We start from the raw sequence: 20589 nt of genomic DNA on the forward strand, positions 1-20589 counted from the left end.
TCATTGGGATACTGAGATGACTTCTGATTCCATAGATACCTAGATGTCTGCGTGTGAGATCATCATCCATATGTTACTAGCATGAGCTTCATGAGTCAGAATCAGTAGAAGTCTCCTTCTGTCCTACCATCTGCCAGCATTACTAATACTGAGGTGTTTATCACAATGTATAAAGTATAGCAGACACCAAAGTTGATCTACCTAAGAATACACTTATAAAACACAGAGGTATGATAGCAAATGTAAGGCTGTGGGATTTCTAAGAACACTTTTAAAAATGATTGGAACAATTAAATACATTAATGAACTGTCCTCGGTGTCCTTTTTTGGAGGAACTGTTTCCTCTTGGACCCCAAACTACAGAGGTATTACTTACTTTCCCTTTATGTCTCTTTTGAGTCTGTGGATAAAAATGTAATGACACATCCATTGAATGGCTTTCTAGTATCCTTAATTCATACAAATAAAACAACACTTGTGGTTATTTATACCCCTTTCACACTGCCAGCAATAACCTGGATTATTGCATGTGAACGCGCAGTAACCCGGGTTATTGTGCAGTGTGAAAGGGCCCAGTCGATACAACCCGGGTCGTGCGACCCGGCATTTCAACCCGGATAATGAACAGGGTTGAACACGGGTTCAACTCAGCTTGCGGTGCAGTGAGAACGGTAACCTGGGTTGATGCGACCCGGGACCAGTTCACAACATAGGAAGAGCTGGCGCTTGGAGATGATCTCATCTCCAAGCGCCTGCTCAGCACGTGATGGTGGTGACATCATCGACCCAGCAATAAGCCAGGTCTGGCTGCCAGTTTGAAAGGGATCTCAGCCGGGTCGTATCCTGGATGGACCTGTGTATAAAATCCCTGGTATGACCCAGCAAAGCAGTGTGAAAGGGATATAAGTGTGTGCTTAATAATGTGTTACATTTTTTCACTTATAAGTAGATTTATGCCACAAAGTGATATTAAAGTTTAATTTACTCAAATAGTTTTGAGCCTACATTTGGCCTTGTTCTGTATTTCCAGGTTGTAAGTTATAAAAATCAAAGTTGTTTTGATTATAATTACAATATATAGGGCCTGATTCACTACGGATCGCTATTGCTATCGCAGCTGCAATTACGCATGGAGGTTTGTTGCGAAAATATGCTGATGAAAGCAATCGCAAAGCCGTCACACAGCCAGCATAGAGACGCCCACTACCTATCTCACATCCGTAATACCTTGCAGTCCTGCGTATACATTGGTAACATCGAGTAACATTGACCCCTCATGCAAAATTACAGCAGGTCTGGCCTTACTCAGAAAATGCTAACCGTCAACGCAGTAAGTACACAAGCTGCGTATGCCGTTGCAGTGGCTAATTTATGCATGCTCATGCAACGGCGTTCAAACAGACAGGCACGCCTGCTTTTCTCCAACCACAACCCCCGTTATCACCCCAAACGCTGGCCTCCTGTCACTTACTCTGCGATGGCTTTCTTTCTGCGTGAGTGGTCGCAGAGCGATCGCAATGCTAACTCACACAGTACACACCATCGACTGATCTGCGTACGCTGTTGCAGTTGCGATCCGTGATGAATATGGCCATAGTTATGTATTCATCCATGTATAGAGAGCTGCATTATTCTTCTTTGAGATATATCTCGGGACTCCTAAACCATGGAAATCTGCTTTGTGTTTCTCTACATATCTGTATCTGGTTCCAATCCCATTCTCTTTACATTTCTAACAGTGAAGTGAAGTAATATGTTCTGTGACCTGGTGTGGCATCCAGCAGGTTTTCAAATCACAATGTTAATAAGATTTACAGTCAAATACCTGACCAGTTATCAATTCAGCATCTTAAAGCGCCATTTATTAGAAATACAAACAAAGAGTACCAAGGAATTTTATAGTACTTCCGACTATTGTTTCATCTTAGTTATGTCCTAACAGGGTCAAAAGTACATTCAGCAGCAAGTAAATGTGTTTCTTTTATCTCAGCTTCCTCATTACTGGCATGTTGGAGCAACACGTACTGCAGCAGATGGGACATATGACATGAATGCTTCCAATATGTTTTTTACCATTTCAAACAAAATCATCCTGAAGAAACTTCACGACTATAACAAATTGTTGAGTATAGGTTACTGTATAAGACAAGTCAATTATATTGATAGAAAAATCCACCCTTTAGATACTATATAAGCCTAAGGATGCCATGATCAATTTAAAACTGTCCATACAGTACTAATCACTTTTATTTTTACACACCTGGCAGAACTATCTGCCGATCCGCCATCGCTCTGACAGAGCAACTGATCAGGTAAGCTATACACACTTACCGATGGGCCGCTCGATATGTCTGTGCTGACATCACAACTGGGCGGGCCGTTGAGATGACAGCAGGGGCACGGGCGGACAGCAGGTCGCCCGTACACACAGCAAGGTGCACCGATATATCTGCAGATATATCGTTCATCGGCTGTGTAGCAGGGCTAATGCGATATGTCTGTGAACTACGTCGCAGACATATCGTCTGCAAACACCTGCCGATCCTCAAACGATATATCGTCCGTTCCATAGAAAGGACGATATATTGTCCAGTGTGTACCCACTTAACAAACTCCCTAAGGCCAGGCCGGATGGGTGCAAAACAGTGATGATGTCATCACTCTCCACCCACCAAGGAGGAAACACTGGGCAGAAGAATACAGAGGATGTGTGCTACAAGAAGATGGCTGCCGCTCTCCAGAACACTGATGGCTGTACACCCAAGGTTATGTTATTAATTACAAGTAATTTTTGCCCAAAAAGTCAGCTTATTTACTGGATATGTGAACTCCATTACATTGCTGTGTGTTGCATTACAGAGCATGTGTGCTTTATTACACAGGGTGTGAGGTGCATTACAAGGGATCCGTGCCCAAGGATGTGTGCTGCATTACAGTAGATGTGTGTTGCAATAAAGGGTACAAAGCACTGCCTACTATCATGTACCTGTTCTATAACTTGGAAATAGGGAAACATATTCATATTAGGGATGTGCGCCGGACCATTTTTGCCGGATTTGGATTTGGATTTGGTTCTAATTCGTCGTCCGGCTTTGGATTTGGATTTGGATTTGCCAAACTGCGGTGACTGGCTTTGGATTTGGATTTGGATTTGGATTTGGATTTTTTTACAAAAATTGACAAAAAAAGCTAAAATCACATAAATTGGTCTTTTTTTTCTTCCTAGAGTATTATTAACCTCAATAACATTAATTTCCAGTCAATTTAGACCATATCACAGCTTATAATATTGTTTTCAACATTATTGGCCAAAGGTTGCAGTGAGCTGACTGGTTACTAAGCGACAAAGCAGCGGCACAACGACACAGACACCACAGTATAAAGCACATCTATGACACATTGCCACACAGCAGTGGCAGAAATGAAAAGTAGTGCACCCACCCAGTGGGGTACAGCCAGCAGAGTCACAGTACTTGTTTACAAAGTGGGCTACGGCCCTAGGAGTCACAGTGCACAATCTTATTAGCATTACACCGCACATAGGGCCTGATTCACATTACACCATAAAGTAGTGTCTCTTATTTATGTTACGACACACAGTAGTGCCCCTTTTACACAATGCCCACAGTAGTGACCCTTTTACACAATGCCCACAGTAGCGGTGTCCCTTACACAATGTCCCCCAGCAGTGGTGCCCCCTATGCAGTCCCCTTAGTAGTACGGTCCACTATGCAGTGCCCCCAGTTGAATGCTCCCCAGTAGTATGCCCCCCCAGTAGTATGTCCCCCATTAGCAGGCCCCCCCAGTAGTATGCCCCCCATTAGCATGCCACCCAGTAGTATGCCCCCCCAGTAGTATGGCTCCCCCAGTAGTAGGCTGCCCCAGTAGCAGGCCCCCCCAGTAGTAGGCTGCTCCAGTAGTAGCCCCCCCTGTAGTATGGGCCCCCCCTGTAGTATGGCCCCCCCTGTAGTAGGCCCCCCCAGTAGTATGGCCCCCCCCAGTAGCAGGCCCCTCAGTAGTATGGCCCCCCAGTAGCAGACCCCCCCCAGTAGTATAGCCCCCCCCAGTAGCAGGCCCCTCTGTAGTATGGCCCCCCCAGTAGTATAGCCCTGCCCAGTAGCAGACCCCCCCCAGTAGTGCAGACCCCCCCAGTAGTATAGCCCCCCCCCCAGTAGCAGGCCCCTCTGTAGTATGGCCCCCCAATAGTGCAGATCCCCCCCAGTAGTATGGGCCCCCCCAGTAGCAGACCCCCCCCCAGTAGTATAGCCCCCCCCAGTAGCAGGCCCCTCTGTAGTATGGCCCCCCCAGTAGTATTGCCTCCCCCAGTAGCAGACCCCCCCCAGTAGTGCAGACCCCCCCCAGTAGTATAGCCCCCCCAGTAGCAGGCCCCTCTGTAGTATGGCCCCCCCAGTAGTATAGCCCCCCCCCAGTAGCAGACCCCCCCAGTAGTGCAGACCCCCCCCCCCCAGTAGCGCCCCCGGACCTTTGACAAGTAAAAAAATAAAAAAAATAAAACTTACCTGTATCCCCGCTCCCGCGCCGTCCGCTCTGTCACACGCTGAGGAGGGAGCCGGAAGACGGAGCTCATGTGTGAGCTCCAGCCGGCTCCCTCCGTGCAGCAGCCAATGAGAGTCTGTGTGACTCTCATTGGCTGCTGTAACAAACACACAGCTGCCGCTGGCGGCTGTGTGTCTGTGTCTGTGTAGGGCAGAGCGCTATCACTGCGCTCTGCCCTACACGCGAGGAGACCTGATGTCGGATTCTCTAGTGAGAATCCGACATCAGGCGGCCGCCGTTCGGCCCCGAACGGGGATCCGAGTCAGGCGGTGAACACCCGAACAGGGTTCGGGTGGACTCGGATCCCCAATGTTCGGAGCGGTTCGGATTCCACAGAATCCGAACCGCTCATCTCTAATTCATATAGTATAGTTTATATGTGCTAAACTATGTAACTGCTTTGGGGCTCATCTACAATTGGATGTAAGTCTATTTTATAACACACCTCTCAGGTGGAGCAGTACATATACTCTGTAGCGCCATGTACATAGCGCAGAAGTGGGGAACCTTTTTTCTGCTGAGGGCCACGCCCCCTCCGTGTGATGTCACACAGGGGCAGAGCCACAATCGCCGGTGATTACAGCAATGCCTGGAGCATCCTGAGGCACCCGGGCCTGAGGTTCCCCATCCCTGACGTAGGGGTTACTTCCACAATCTCTCTAAAATGCTTTTTCAACAGTAGGCATTTTGGGCCTGATTCAGAGCCGAACGCTTTGACCAGAGCGCTCGCTCTGAATCAGGGCCCTCCTCCTTGAAAATGGAGCAGCCTCCTGGCCGCTCGCATAGCTGTGGGTGACCACCCACAGCATATGCGAGCAACCATGATGATGGTCGCAATGGTCTTGACCATCGCGACCATCGGGCTTGCGACGGAGACCCTGCGGTATCAGAGCCAAAATCACTCCCACTGACATCACTAGTGATGTCAGTGGGGCCGGCTTCAGACGGTAGGAACGCCTCCGTCTGGCAGGCACGCCCACCAAAGGGGGCGTGCTGTCAATCAACATCGACAGCACGCCCCCTTTGGTGCGAGACCCGGAGCGATGGAGAGCCCGTCGCTCGCCGGGTCTCGCGCATATGCACGACGGAGCTCCCTCCATCGTGCGCATGCGCAGTGGGGGAACATCGACCCGCTTGCGAGCGTCCTGTGCTCGCGAGTGGGTCTGAATGACCCCCTTTGTTTGTTTGTTTTTTTTGGTAAAGTTTATTGAAAGGACATGAGAAGTGAGAGAAGCAATACAAAAAAACAGTAATATGAGCTGTACAAAGCTGATATCAAACAAAACCAAAGTTAAAGTAAGGATGGTGGGACAGGTTGCTTCCAGTCTGCAATCTGACAGGTGGTAGCAGAAGCTACGTGATATAATAACTTATTTTGGTGCCGGGTTGCAGCCAGTTTGGGCACCCAGTTTGGGAACCACTGCTCTAGCAAATTAGTGGTTTGGTAAACCGACTGAAAAACTACCAAAACACCAAACTTGACTTTTAGTAAGTTTACCCCCAAAGCTGTCGCTCCGGGTCTCGCACCAAAGGGGGCGTGCTGTCGATGGTGATTGACAGCACGCCCCCTTTGGTGGACGTGCCGGGGGCGTGGCTGCCAGACGGAGGCGTTCCCATGGGAACGCCTACCGTCTGGGGCCGGCCCCAGTGACATCACTAGTGATGTCAGTGGGAGTGATTTTGGCTCTGATAGACCCTACCACAGGGTCTCGTCACAAGCCCGATGGTCGCGATGGTCTTGACCCACAGCTATGCGAGCGTCCAAAAGGCCGCTCCAAATTTAAATAGGACGGCCCTGATTCAGAGCGAGCGCTCTGGTCAGAGTGTCCGGCTCTGAATCAGGGCCTAAGTCCTTCATCTTATTTCCCACAGGAATAGAGACAGAGAGATACTGGAAGTCAGTGGGTAGCTAGCAGGCTACTCTGCTTCATGATGTTTGCTAGATTTAAACACAAATGTAATTTTATGCTTTTTGAAAAAATCCATGTAACTACTTTTTTAAAACCAACTTTGATGTCATTGACAGATTGCAGGTTGTTTTTGGGCAAACATTTTACACCAGCTTTGAGATATTTGCTGATATTTATAAAAAAGCTTCCAGGTGAAAAATTTGATAATGTGTTTAACTGGCTAATATTCCACCCCCAACACCCCCCCCCCCCCAAAAAAAAAAAAAAATCCAAAATTGTCGATTTTTTTTTTTTTTTTTTATGATTGAATTAATGTAGGTCAAGAACATCTATATAACACGTATCCAACACAATTTTATAAAAAAAAAAAAAAACATCCTTTTTTTTTGGAAATGTATGTAATATACAATTTTTATGGTATACTGTGCATGAACTTGAAACTATTTAGCCATAATCAAACGGTTCATGGAACCATTGATAAAAATATCGATTTTCCACAAATCTATTTTTCCCGATATATTGGAAAATCGAAATATCGGAAAATCACAGCATTTCCATTACTCCCAGCCCCTGTGAACCCATGTGCCTGCCATCCGGCGGCACCCTCCAGCTCTGACCCCCGGTTCCCAGTCACAGTTCATACTTTACCTGGCGGCTGCAGAGAAGAGCAGCCGCCCTGTATAATCATAAGCAGGGAGCTTCCTTTTATTAATTACCCCGACGGCTGCAGGGAAGAGCAGCCGCCGGGTATACACAGGAGAAGAGGGCTCCTTTATTACACCTCCCCAGCGGCTTCTCTCTGCAGCTGTCAGGTGGGGTTGCCACAGGGCTGGTCAATCATTGCGCCCAGCAGTGATCGGCAGACACTGGGGTAGCAGCCGTTGGTACAGGGGGGCCGGGAGGTTCCTCTGAGACTGGTGGCTTCTGGAAGATTAACTTACGGCAGCCACCAACAGGGCGTTTCTGACTGATCAGATGCGACCATGTCATGGAAAGCCCAGCCAGGCAAGTGGTTAAATAGCTATTAATTACATAATGTGATACCCAAAAAGGAACATTTTGGGTACATTTTTGAAAAAAATGACTTAGTAGTTTAAAAATAAACAACACCAGTTCCCTAGATTGCATTGTTTTTGTTAAATGCATAACAACACTAAAACACCAGGAGCAGAGGCAGGATGAAGAGGGTCCCTGTGTGCAATGCACATTTGCCACCTTGGTAGAAGGCCTTGATGGCTCACTGGACCTCCGACCAGACTTCTAGGTCTTTGCATTGGCTGACTGCTTTTGTCGTGTCTACTCGCCATAAGCTCTTCATATAAACCTTCTGGATGACTTCAAAATCTTGTTGATCTGAGGGAATTATCTGAGAATAGTTCCACGATCCTCCGGTCTCAAGGTAACATGATATTAATACAAACATCCCACCAAGCCTGTTCGTACATGATTTATAGACATCTTCACCAACGCCCCCTTTATACTTGGCCACAGGGAACTCTTTCTTAGCCTTAGAGCAAACATGTAGACATACTTTCCGCTGCGTATGCGTTTGCATAAAGCGCAGTATTGTCACACCTCACAACGACACCCAGGCACTCCCCCTATGTCTTGCTGTGCGACTCACCAAAGGAATTGCCAGAAGTGAAGAGGAAATATTCCCTTCCAATACCACTCTATCTGAGCCAGGGGTCTCACCTGATTTTCTGGGGTGATCTACCGCCATAACGTTATCCACCAAGGCAACATTCTGAAATGCAGCTGAGGGAACGGCAGCCATGAGACATTCTGAATAGGCAACCAAAGAGGTGATGGGTTGGGATAGCACCCAAGCCAGTTGAACAAACAGCAAGGACAGAAATTGTCGCAGCCAGGACCAATAGAAACAGAGGAAGCCGCAGGTAGGCTGAATGCCTGCATAAGCTGACCCTGGAGGGGCATCAAAGCAGTTTGCGGCGAAGGCGGGGGGACCCCCGAGCTCGATGGTACCGTTGATACCCCAGCCACCCCAATTGCAGTCAGCCCTGAAATAATGGGATCCAGTGCCCCCACCAGCGCCACAACACTCTTGCCATAGCCACTGGGTCCAAAGCCATGGAGGAGGCAAAAGCCACTCCTGGCACAACAGACCCAGCCATTGTAACCACAGTCAGCGGAGACCCCGACTCCACCAGAGTGCACCTAAGCCACGCACGGCGGGCATAATCAATAGGTGCTGTGGACACCGAAGAACAAAGAGAAAGAGGGTGGGACACCCAAGCCACGACACATCCAAGAAGACCACTCGTTGCTTAAGGAATATGGGGATCAGAATATCTAACAGCCACTGACAGTAGTGCCCCCACGGTCCCAGGGATCAATGCATGCTGAACCCCCATAACACTAGGATGGGACCTCACAGCTCAGCGCACCCTAGCCCTGCCGACTTTCTGAACTGTACGCTGTGTGAAAAAGGGATCCCTGTGGGGGTTCACAATAATATCCCCCTGGAGCAGCCAGCACAACAGAATACTGACATCACTGACTAATCACAGGACAGGTTGCCTGCTTAGAACCCGATGCGCCAGGCGGGAGGGGCATATTAGGGACCCCAGGAGCAGCAGTTGGCATCACTGCCACGATATAGGTAACTGCACCCACAGCTGCCCCTGCAAAGAAAGACCCCCTGCATCAATACAATAGCCTCAGGGTGCGCTACAGAGGAGACACCGCTGGGTCTGCAGTATTAGGAGCAGAAGCCGGAGGTTGCTACAACCCCAATCCGAGCGCACATCATGGCCGCTTGGACAGTAGGAATAGACATCGGAAGCCTGGCATCGAATTGTTCCCGGGCTTCAATCATCAAATCCAACGATGCGATGGCAACTAGCCATCACATCGCAACCAGCACTTTTCCAGCTGCTGTGCTGCCCCCATGCCTCCCCTACACTGAGAATAAATGCTGTACATATGTGCACGGCATCTATTCTCCTGCTGCTCACCTGGTGTATGCTCTCCCCTCACAGCCAGGCACCAGATGGGCATAGGGAAAGCTGCATCCGATGGCTGGAAACCATCAAATTCCCGGTATTAGATGGAAAAAATACTTCCATCAAATCGGAAACATCGATGGTTGCTAACCATCGGCTTCTAATGTCCATCCCTACAGCACAGCTGAGTCCAGCAACGCCAGGGATGCATGCCCCTGCCCATCCCGTCAGAACTACTGCTGATTAGGGACGGGCAGATCGATTCACTCATGGCTCAACTCAGTGAAGTGTCTCGAGACACGGCTCTTTAGATAGAGCAGCGCTGGAGTCAGCAGGGGAGCCAGCGACTCGGAGTAAGTCGCTGACAGCCCAGCACTACAGCTCAGGGTTCTCACTGACTCTCCTGAGTCAGTGAACTCCTCGAGCCCTGGCTGTAGCTGCGCAACTCAGTGAGTCGCTGACAGCTCCGCTCCCCGCAGCCCAGTTCAAGTCTCTGCACTGACTCAGGAGAGTCAGTGCACTGCCCTGAGCCCTGGCAGTAGCTGCACGACTCAGAGTCACTGACAGCTCCGCCCCCTACACTGCTGATCTGATTCAGAGCCGGACGCTCTGACAGAGCGCTCGCTCTGAATCAGGGCCGTCCTTCTTCATTTTTAGTGAGGCCTCCTGGCCGCTCGTATAGCTGTGGGTGACCACAGCTATAGCGAGCGGCCAGAAAGATGGTCGCGATGGTCAAGACCATCGTGACCATCGGGCTTGCGACGAGACCCTTGTGGTAGGGTCTCGTTGCCGCAAGCCCTGGAGTGCTTTCGGCTCTATCAGAGCCGAGAGCACTCCCACTGACATCACCTGTGGGGAACGCTATGGAAACGCCTCCGTCTGGGCAGCCACGCCCCCGGCACGCCCACCAAAGGGGGCGTGCTGTCACTCACCATCAACAGCACGCCCACTTTGTGGCGAGACCCGGAGCGACAGCTTGCCCGTCGCTATGCAGGTCTCGCGCATGCGCTCGACGGAGCCGCCTCCGTCGTGCACATGCGCACTGGGCCAACATCGACCCGCTTGCGAGCGCTCAGCGCTCGCGAGCGGGTCTGAGTTAGGCCCTCAGTGCACAGAAATATGATCAGGTCGGATCAGCAGTGTAGGGGGCGGAGCTGCCATTCACTAGCTACCACTGACCGAGAGGCTAGGGGAGGTGGGTGTCTCGACTCACCAAACACTGAGTGACTCAAATCATTTGCTCATCTGAATGATTCGAGTCCGTGTGTTGAGACACTCACTCACTAGCCATCTCTACTGCTGATGCAGAAGTCCCCTGAGATGGCGGAACACGGGCCGCGGCTTCTGCACCTGACAGAGCTGTGCTTGGCGGCTCTGAGTCTCTGACCCACCCCATATTTAGCACACTGGACAGCCCACACCAACTGCTAATTCATACCGTACATAAAGCATTTAAATGGCTCACCCTTAGCTATAAAGCCCTCAATAACCAATCCTCAACATCACCTCTTCATACATCTCATATATAATCTCAATACCTTCCATCCCCTTAGAGCTATCTCTGACCTGCACCTTGTCTTTTCTCACTCCTACCTTCAAGATGTCTCTCATGCCACTGCACGCCTATGGAATTCCCCATGACATCTGATTGCACTCTCCCACAGCATTCAAATCTCTGGAGTGGAAATTCATCTATTTACTACAGATTACCCTACTTCCAACCATACTAGCCACACTAATGCACCTTAACAACTGTCACAATCTCCTCTGACACTTACTCTGAGTATGAGCAGGGCCCTCCATACCCTTTGTTTTCATGTACACATTTAAATAGTCTACCTTGTATGTCCTGTTCTCGCCTTTGTGCAGCACTGTAGTGCGTTACAAATCGATAATAATTTTAGCAGTGAGTGCTAAACAGAGGTAGGCGCACAGTTTGATAGATAGCCTTCTAATAATGGTATAATCTATATCGGTAATTTAGCAGTATGTTGCAATCTGGGAAGTAGTGCATCATATTATATGTCTGTCTAATCCTATAGATGATTTCTGCAGTTACCCATGTACATTATATTATTCCTAAGTGTTCCTCCTTAATATGTTTTCCCTGTGGCATCATGTTTACTGTCCATTTTTGGAACTAAAATATATAACCTTCAAAGTTTCGGCATTAGAAGTATTGCCTGATCTATGTTTCCAAGATCTCATACGTGTACATGCATACATAGGGCCTGATTCTGAGTCAGACTTAGGGCCTGATTCAGAGCCACTCATAAGCACAGCTCGTTCGCTCCGAGCGATGTTTGCCCAACTGCGCATGCGTACGGATCGTTATACGCATGCGCGAACCAGTCAGTGCGGCCGAAATTCATGTGCTTGCAAAATAGCGAATGCCTGCTAATTTGAGTGACAGGATGAGGCGTATGTGGGTGGTAACAGGGGAAGGTGCTTGAAAACGGGGAGTGGAGATCCGATCGCAGGCGTGCTTAAAGGTCAACACGGGCGTTTTATGGGTGTGCATATTTAAAACAGCAGCGTCATTGACCACGTCACTGAGTTATTATAGAGCCACAACTGCTCGCAAAATTGTGGTAGCAAAAACCAACCACAAGAATAGCGAGCAGCTCATACCCTGGTCGATGTACTCGATTAATCTAATAAATAGTGGACATGACGTAGGATGCGAGCGGCCAGGGGGCGTAGTTTCCCAAAAAACGTCCGCAAGTTTTGTTCGCTCGTTCAGACCTTGAGGCGTGAACAGACCGCAAACAGCGAACGGTTGCCCTTACTTTCAAATGCTAATGCTGCAATCAGTAGAACTACGTTGCAAATCTTTGTGTAAGAAAGTGCAAACTTATCCCACCCACTGTTCTAGTGTCCGCAGATTTATCCCACCCACTGTTCTAGTGTCCGCAGACCCAAATGTCTTAATTTGTGTACTGTAGATACTAGCAGCAGCCTAATGCTAGTAGGTGCTAGAGATCCATCAGAAACAGGCTTCCCTCTCCCGTACGCCATTCCTGATGTTTGCACTGTTGTACGTCGACGGACGGATATGAGAAGGCAGCAGTGGGCGTCCCTATGCTCTGGTAAATTTTGGAAGGCATTAGCATTTTTTCGCTATTGCAATCTGTGAGAGAATGCATTTGCGACTGCATTAATGTCAATCTCTGAATCAGACCCAAGATGCGACACCCATGCACCTGGGTGCGATTTCAGACACGTCGTATTTTGCGATTCGGGCAGTCAGCTCAAAATCACTTCCGACTCAGATTTCTCCCCAGTATCTCCTCCTAGGTGACAGTAAGTACGCTCCACCTGCACAGAAGGGTTTTCTCTATATCCTTGTGTCCATCAGTGAAGTCATGTTACGTATGTGAACTAAAATCCTGAAACATCTTGATAATGGTGGATGGCAAGTTTAGGTTGTGCTTATTTTATTTTAGTGCTTAAACAGAGAAAGGTTAGAAAATTCCAAGCTCCTGTGACATTTCATGAGGAAAATGCTGCTGTACTAGACTGACATAACGTATATGTTTTCTTACAGGTACCTGAAGGTAAGGTGGTTGTCCTGTTGTTCCGTTTAATTGATTTAGAGAGTGACAATCTGTGTCGATATGACTTTGTGGATGTGTACAGCGGCCATGGTAATGGACAACGTATTGGGCGATTCTGTGGCACGTTTAGACCTGGTGCTCTTGTATCAAACAGCAACAAGATGTTGGTCCAAATGGTGTCGGATGCCAACACAGCAGGAAATGGTTTCATAGCATCGTTTTCTGCAGCAGAACCCAATGAGAGAGGTATTGTATTGTATTACTCACACAATAGACACTCAGCACTGTTACACAGCATTCTATTCAACTTCTATAATACTTGTGGGGAGATGTACTAAACCTTGCAGAGAGATAAAGTACCAACCAACCAGCTCCTAACTGTCATTTTACAAGCTGTGTTTCAAAAATGGCAGTTAGGAGCTGATTGGTTGGTACTTTATATATCCACTTTATATCTCTCCAAGGCTTAGTACAGCACCCCCTTAGTGTACATAATTGTCTCTATTTTGAATCAAAATGTATATTTCAACAAATAAGCTTCACTTATTATACTTATATGCCTGATTTATTTTCTTTTTGAAAACTTGATCATCTAAGATATTACTATTATATTTTATTTCTATGGCACCACTAATTGTCTGTAGCACCGCACATGGGGCCTGATTCATTATGGATCGCTATTGAAATCGCAGTCGCGATTACGCACGTCTCACTGCGAAAATATGCAATCGCTATGCCGTTGCAGCCAAACATAAGGACGACCACTTTACATTACACATATTCGTAATACTTTGCAAGTCCACAAAACCATTGGTAACATCGAGTACAATCGGAGCGTCACGCACACTTACACAAGCTCTGACCTTACTCAGGAATTGCTAACCTCATTGCACGCAGTGAAAGCACAAGCTACGTATGGTGTTGCAATGCACGCCCCTGTAACGGCATTCAAACACACTGGCAGGCCTGCGTTTCGCCGACCACCCCCCGTCATCACCCCCAAATGGTCACGTCCTGTCAATCACTCGGCGATGGGTCTGTGTAGTCACTACGATCGCAGTCCCATTCACAGTGGAGTCTTCGCGCACTGTGATGCATGCGCAGAATGCAATGATCGGCCAGTTGCATGCATAATCGTAGTTGCGATCGGTAATGAATCAGGCCCCTGGAGAATTACTATAGAATAAACATTGCAATATATAAATGTTTCAAATAAATAGTACAGGGGGAGAAATGAGACCCAATTATTAGTACTCACTACTCAGTGACCCCATGCCAGGGGAGGGCGGACAGAAGGGATCAGAGTTACTGCCTGAGGGCCTGATTCAGAGATGTACGCTAATGCAATCTCAGTTACCATTTTGCATGCGAAAATATGCTAATGTTATCCAAAGCTTACCCGAGCATATGGGCATAGGGACGCCGAGCATAGGGACGCCCACTGCTACAGTACCTTCTCATATCCACCCAACGACATACAACAGCGCAAACATCTGCAACATTTACGCAGATCAGGCAGCCACTCAGCTTGTAAGTGTAGCCTGACCTACCGCAAACAATACGGCTCTCCTGACACGTAAAGAGCTCTCATGCGGCGAAGGAGATCGCAATTGCTTAGTTATGCACACCCATCAAACAGTTAGACACGCCTGCATTTGACTATTCCCCCTAACCCCCCCCGTTACCTCCCCCAAAAGCTGACTAACTGTCACTCACTTTGCGAGTGAATACTCTGTGCGAGAACAATCGCAAACTAATCTCTGCGTGTGCACAGGGTGGATTACACGTATGCCAATGACAGACAATCACTTGATCTGCGTAGATATCTGAATCAGGCCCTGAGTGGGGGCGCACTAGAGACAAGGATAGTGCAGGGTTAGAACAAAGAGGGTGGGTGGGGGACCCTGCCCATGAGAGCTTATATACTAAAGGGTGGGGGTTAAACTGATCAGTGAACTGGGAAGAGATTATGAAGGCGGTCAATGGATCATGTGAGGTAAGATAGTAAGCGGGGCTAGTAGGCTTTAATGAGCTGGTGTGTTTTCAGGGTGTGTTTGAATCCCTGTAGTCTGATAGACATTCTGATAGGATGGGAGAGTGAGTTTCAGTAAAGGGACATGTGAGAAATCTTGAATGCGGGAGTGGGAGAAGGTAATCAGCAAGGACACAAGGCGACATCCATTGGGTAAGCGCAGATGGAGGGTGGATTGAGATGAGGTCAGAGATGTAGGAGGGGATGGACTGACTGAATGTTTTGAAGGTTAAACTGCATTCTTTAGGGGTAGAGGAGCAGAGTGAAGGTGTTTAAAGATAGAAGAGGTAGAATCAGGGAAGAGTAAGAGGTAGAATCAGGGAAGAGTAAGAGGTAGAATCAGGAGAGGAAGACCAGAGAGCAGGAGGTTACTGTAGTCCATGTACCTGTACATGTGTAGCAGTGACAACTCTTTTTTTTTCTAGTACACATATTTTGATCTAAATTTCTACACCAATCTGGTTGTTTGGTTCAACAATCACATCTATCTATATGTGGGCACTGGCGGGTTAATTGCCGTTGTGATTACAGGGGACCAGTACTGCGGAGGACGATTAGACAAACCTTCTGGAACTTTTAAAACCCCTAACTGGCCAGATAGGGATTATCCTGCTGGCGTTACTTGTTCATGGCACATCATTGCACCGAAACATCAGGTGAGATGGAATAATTATACTATTGTTATTAAACATTTACTAATATTTGATATTATTGCTTTTTAATTTTATACATACTACAGAAAATGGATAGTGCTGAAACAATTTATGTCTAGAATGTCAAAGTGTATATGTAAAATGGATTGGAAGTGCGTGGGGAAATCATATATTATACCAGTTCCAAGTGTCTCTCATATGATTAAAGGGGATACATTCAGTATCCCGGCACACGGGATGCTAGCATTTATAATACCAGTGCCGGAATCCCGGCACCTGCCAGAATCCCGGCGCTGGCATCCTAAAGGTAAGTACTGGGGTTAGGGTTAGGTACTAGGGGAGAGGGTTAGGTGTGGGGAGGGGGAGGTTAGGTTCAGGCACCAGGGAGGATGGTTATGGTAGAGAGAGGAGGGATGGTTAGGTGTAGGGTGCGGGGAGGGGGTGGTTAGGTTCAAGCACCAGGGAGGGTTAGGGTAGAGAGAGGGGGGGATAGGATACCTACCGACAGGTGTCAGTATCCTAACCCTGTCGGGATGCCGGCGTTGGGATTTTGACCACCGGGATCCCGAGCACCGGCATCCCGTACCTATCCCTGATTAAAGATCTTCTCTAACTTCTACTGTCAACATAGCTTTGTTTATTTTCATTGAGCTTGTCTGCAATACCAGATAAACTAATTTGGTACATTGGATACAATTATACCTGAACAGGTCATGTTGTATATACAGATAATGAACATAAACAAATAAACCTGCACAGTAGAACTCTCTTAAGGTGGACTCTTTAGCACCAAAATTCCTTACCAAGGGGCTGATTCAAAGTCACACACTGCTACGACCACTGTGTGTATTGCTATAGGTGCATCTGTGACATTAATGCTAGTATGAGCCCTTCCCCTGGTGTAAAAGTGTGTGTCTGACTGTGCAAGGACTAAGACGTCTACTCTGAGCGTCTTTAGATGGTGCTATACTGCTTGGTACACAACCATCAGTCACACATGGTGCAGATTCTCTTTCAGTGCATGGCCTCAAATGTGAGCGATTAAGAATCTGGGGGGGTGATTCAGCAAGGATCGCAATTGCACAGCAGCCATCGACTGTGAGGGAGGTCACAGGCTGGGATCACCATCGCGATCATCGGTGGTCGATGGTCGCGATGGTGGATGGCACCGGGCTGTCTGCCAGCTGAACAATGCTCAGCTTACTCATGCTGGCCAGCTTTAAAAGGCCAGGACACCGTGTCAGTCGATAATCGTAAATCTGCGATCAGGAGTGCACTGCTGAATCAGCCCCTGAATTCGCAACCAGTTCAGCGCCATGCCTGTGACATAAATAGCCACCTCCCTCTCACCAGCCAGGAATGCCCAATAAATTTACAATACATATATTTTATTGTATCTCCATCGCAACTGAGCCTCTGTGTGTACACACTGTGGGAGCATGCGCTGTACAAATTTTTAGCAACTTAGGCCCTGATTCAGACCCACTCGCGAGTGGCTGTCCGCTCGCAAGTGGGTCGATGTTCTGCACTGAGCATGCGCACGATGGAGGGAGCTCTGTCGTGCGCATGCGCCAGACGCGACGAGCGAAGGAAAGTCCTTCGCTCGTTGTGTCTGATCAAAGGGGGCGTGCTGTCAGAAGCCGGCCCACTGACATCACTAGATGACATCACTAGATGATAGAGCCAAAATCACTCCGGAGCTTGCGGTTGAAAACCTCAACCGCAGGCTCCGGCTCGCAGTTTCGATGGTCGCGATGGTCACGACCATCGCGGCCATCAAACTGCGCGCTCGTATAGGCTGTGGGTGGTGACCCACAGCTATACGAGCGTCCAGGAGGACGCTCCATTTTTATGGAGGGCGGCCCTCATTCAGAGCGTGCGCTCTGCTCAGAGCGTACGGCTCTGAATGAGGGCCTTAGACTCATGTGCAGTTGGAAAATATCGACCATTTAAGTAAATATTGACATTGTGTGTGACAGAGGATCACGTCCCAAATGGCCATCATACTGTAGTATGTGAAATTTGTCCTTACTTCAGACCTTCGCTTGTATAAAGCAAGAGATATCTAAATAGGATGTAGTTTAAATTAGGGATGTGCAGGCTCGGATAGGTTCGAGTTTGCACGTGGAGTTCAAGTCCAGGAATGATGATGTTCGTCCATGTAAGATGACGTTTTGCCTCTTTCTGAGTTCCGTTTTTTTGGAGGGAAAAATCCGAACTCCACGTGCAAACTCGAACCTATCCGAGCCTGCACATCCCTAGTTTAAATACCGGCTTTCGGGATGCCGGCTCTCTGAATGCCAGTGCTGGAATCTGGACAACAATCAGAATCCCGACGCCAGTATCCCGAACACCGGCATCGAGATGGTAAGTATTGGGATTAGGAGGAGGGTTAAGGGTTAGGCACTTGGGCAGTGTTTCCCAACCTCGGTCATCAAGGCACACTAACAGTCCAGGTTTTAGTGATATCCATGCTTGAGCACAGATGGTTAAATCAAAATAACTGAGGTACTGATTAAGACACCTGTGTTCAAGTATGGCTATCCTTAAAACCTGGACTGTTAGTGTGTCTTGAGGACTGTGTTTGGGTCCTCAAGGCACATTAACAGTCCAGGTTTTGAGGATAGAAATACTTGAGCACAGGTGTCTTAATCAGTACCTCGGCTAGGGTTAGGCACCAGAGGGGGACGGTTAGGTTTAGGCTGCGGGGGGGGGGAGCTTAGGTTCAGGCTGTGGGGGGGGGCTTAGGTTTAGGCTGCTGGGGGGGCAGCTTAGGTTTAGGCTGTGGGGGGATGGTTAGGTTTAGGCTGCGGGGAGGGAGGGAAAGGTTTAGGGGTATGGGTAGGGTTAGAATAGCAATATAGAGTAAAGGAGAAATGCACACAGGGACAGTGTCAGATTGGGGTATGAAGGGCCCACCGGGAGAATGCAGTGGTAGAGGCCCACGCTATGGGGGTGTGGCCATCCACAAGAGGAGGTGTGGCCAGCTACCACAGACCCTTGGCTATCCAATAGGCAAATCTTGGTGTAGTTTCCATAGAAGCGAACCAAGCCCCCATGTTGATCAGTGGCCCTGCTCCACCATGTAACTTACACTTACCATCTAAAAGAGTAACAATCCATAATTTTAAGACTTGAACCTGATACCTAGAAGGGGGGGGTGGGGCATACCGGGGATTTCCCCTGTCCCCCTGTGGGCCAGTCCAACCCTGCACAGGGATGCATAGTCCAAATACAGAAAGGAAAAAGCGAGAAAGTCACAAAGGACCTGATTCAGAGCCGCAGGCATGAAGATTTCTGAACACTATGACGCACATGCATTACCCAGAGTGTACGCTCAAGGTGCTGTTGCAATTGGCACAGACTACAGGCCTGATTCAGCATGGATCGCTATTCTGCTTATACGCACGCACCGCAGTTGCTAATATCAGCGGTGATATGTAAATGTTTGCATTCACATTGCAATCGCAGCCTGATATAAGGACGCCCACTTCCCCTTACTCACATCCGTATACTAGGGCAACATAGCGAAACAATCGGTAACATCGAGTAACATCGGACCCATATGCACAGTTAAGGCGGGTCAGACCTCACTCAGGAATTGCTAACTTCAGCGCACGCTATGAGACCTCAGGCTGCGTATGTTATTGCAGTCAATAATTTATGCACGCCCCTGCAACGTTGTCCCAATGCACTGGCACACCTGCGTTTTTCTCTGACCACCCCCCCATCACCACCCACAAACGGCACTTCCTGTCAATCACACTGCGATGGGTCTGCGTAGCCTCTGCAATCACAGTCCCATGGCTAGTTTGCACATTGCGATGCACAAGCATGTGCAGAACGCAACAATCTGCCGATTGTGGGTAAATAAGCAACTGCGAATTGTTACAGAAGTGATGGGCGTCCTAGGACAGTGACTGGGAGATGGCTAGGAGTCGATGCAAACAATGGCCCTGATTCAGAGCCGGACGCTCTGACCAGAGCGCTCGCTCTGAATCAGGGCCCTCCTCCATTAAAATGGAGCGTCCTCCTGGACACTCGTATAGCTGTGGGTCACCACCCACAGCATATACGAGCGTCCAACAAGATGGTCGCGATGGTCTTGACCATCGCGACCATCGGACTTGCGAAGGAAACCCTGCGGTCGGGTTTCCCAGCCACAAGCCCTGGAGTGATTTTGGCTCTATCAGAGCCAAAATCACTCCCACTGACATCACTAGTGATGTCAGTGGGGCCGGCTTCAGATGGTAGGCGTTCCCATGGGAACGCCTCCGTCTGGCAGGCACGCCCCCGGCATGCCCACCAAAGGGGGCGTGCTGTCAATCAACATCGACAGCACGCCCCCTTTGGTGCGAGACCCGGAGCGATGGGAAGCCCGTCGCTCGCCGGGTCTCGCGCATGCGCATGATGGAGCATCGACCCACTTGCGAGCGTACTGCCGCTTGCGAGTGGGTCTGAATGACCCCCAATGGTTGTTCAGTGGGCGTGTTATGGGAGTGTCATGGGCGTGCCAAAGAGAGTGGGTACATCACAGATGCATAGCCGCAGGCATAGCAGGCCTTAGTCATAGGAGAAACTGTACCTGCCTTAGGGCTGCTGCAAGCATTGTTGGTGCGACCGATGGTGGCGTATAATGAAGTGACAAAATGTTGTTACAGCATGCACAGACACTAAAAGTGGGCGACTCAGACCTAGCACTTACTGCTCATCGGATGTACACAAAGGCAGATGTTTATTGCGCCATTTGTATAAACTTGCAGATGGGCGATCACCAATGACGCAGCTGTGCAACGCTTTTGCATTAGACTCAGAATCAGCCTCAAAAAGTACAATAGTAAAGCTGAAAAGAAAAAATAATGCTATACAATAAAATCAAGTACTGATAAAAATGTTGTCATCACATTGTTGTCC

General features: G+C 48.6%; 1 protein-coding gene across 1 annotated transcript in view; it reads left to right on the forward strand.

Moving 5' to 3' along the window:
• PCOLCE2 (procollagen C-endopeptidase enhancer 2) overlaps positions 1-20589 on the forward strand; it is an 87935-nt gene that overhangs the window by 18775 nt on the left and 48571 nt on the right. Inside the window, exons 3-4 of the mRNA XM_088446269.1 lie at positions 12981-13236; positions 15554-15678. Coding sequence (XP_088302395.1) covers positions 12981-13236; positions 15554-15678 — 381 coding nt within the window. The remainder of the gene's footprint in view (positions 1-12980; positions 13237-15553; positions 15679-20589) is intronic.

Source organism: Taudactylus pleione, unplaced genomic scaffold, assembly GCF_031769625.1.
Source record: "Taudactylus pleione unplaced genomic scaffold, aTauple2 ptg000395l, whole genome shotgun sequence".
NCBI classification, from domain to species: Eukaryota; Metazoa; Chordata; class Amphibia; order Anura; family Myobatrachidae; genus Taudactylus; species Taudactylus pleione.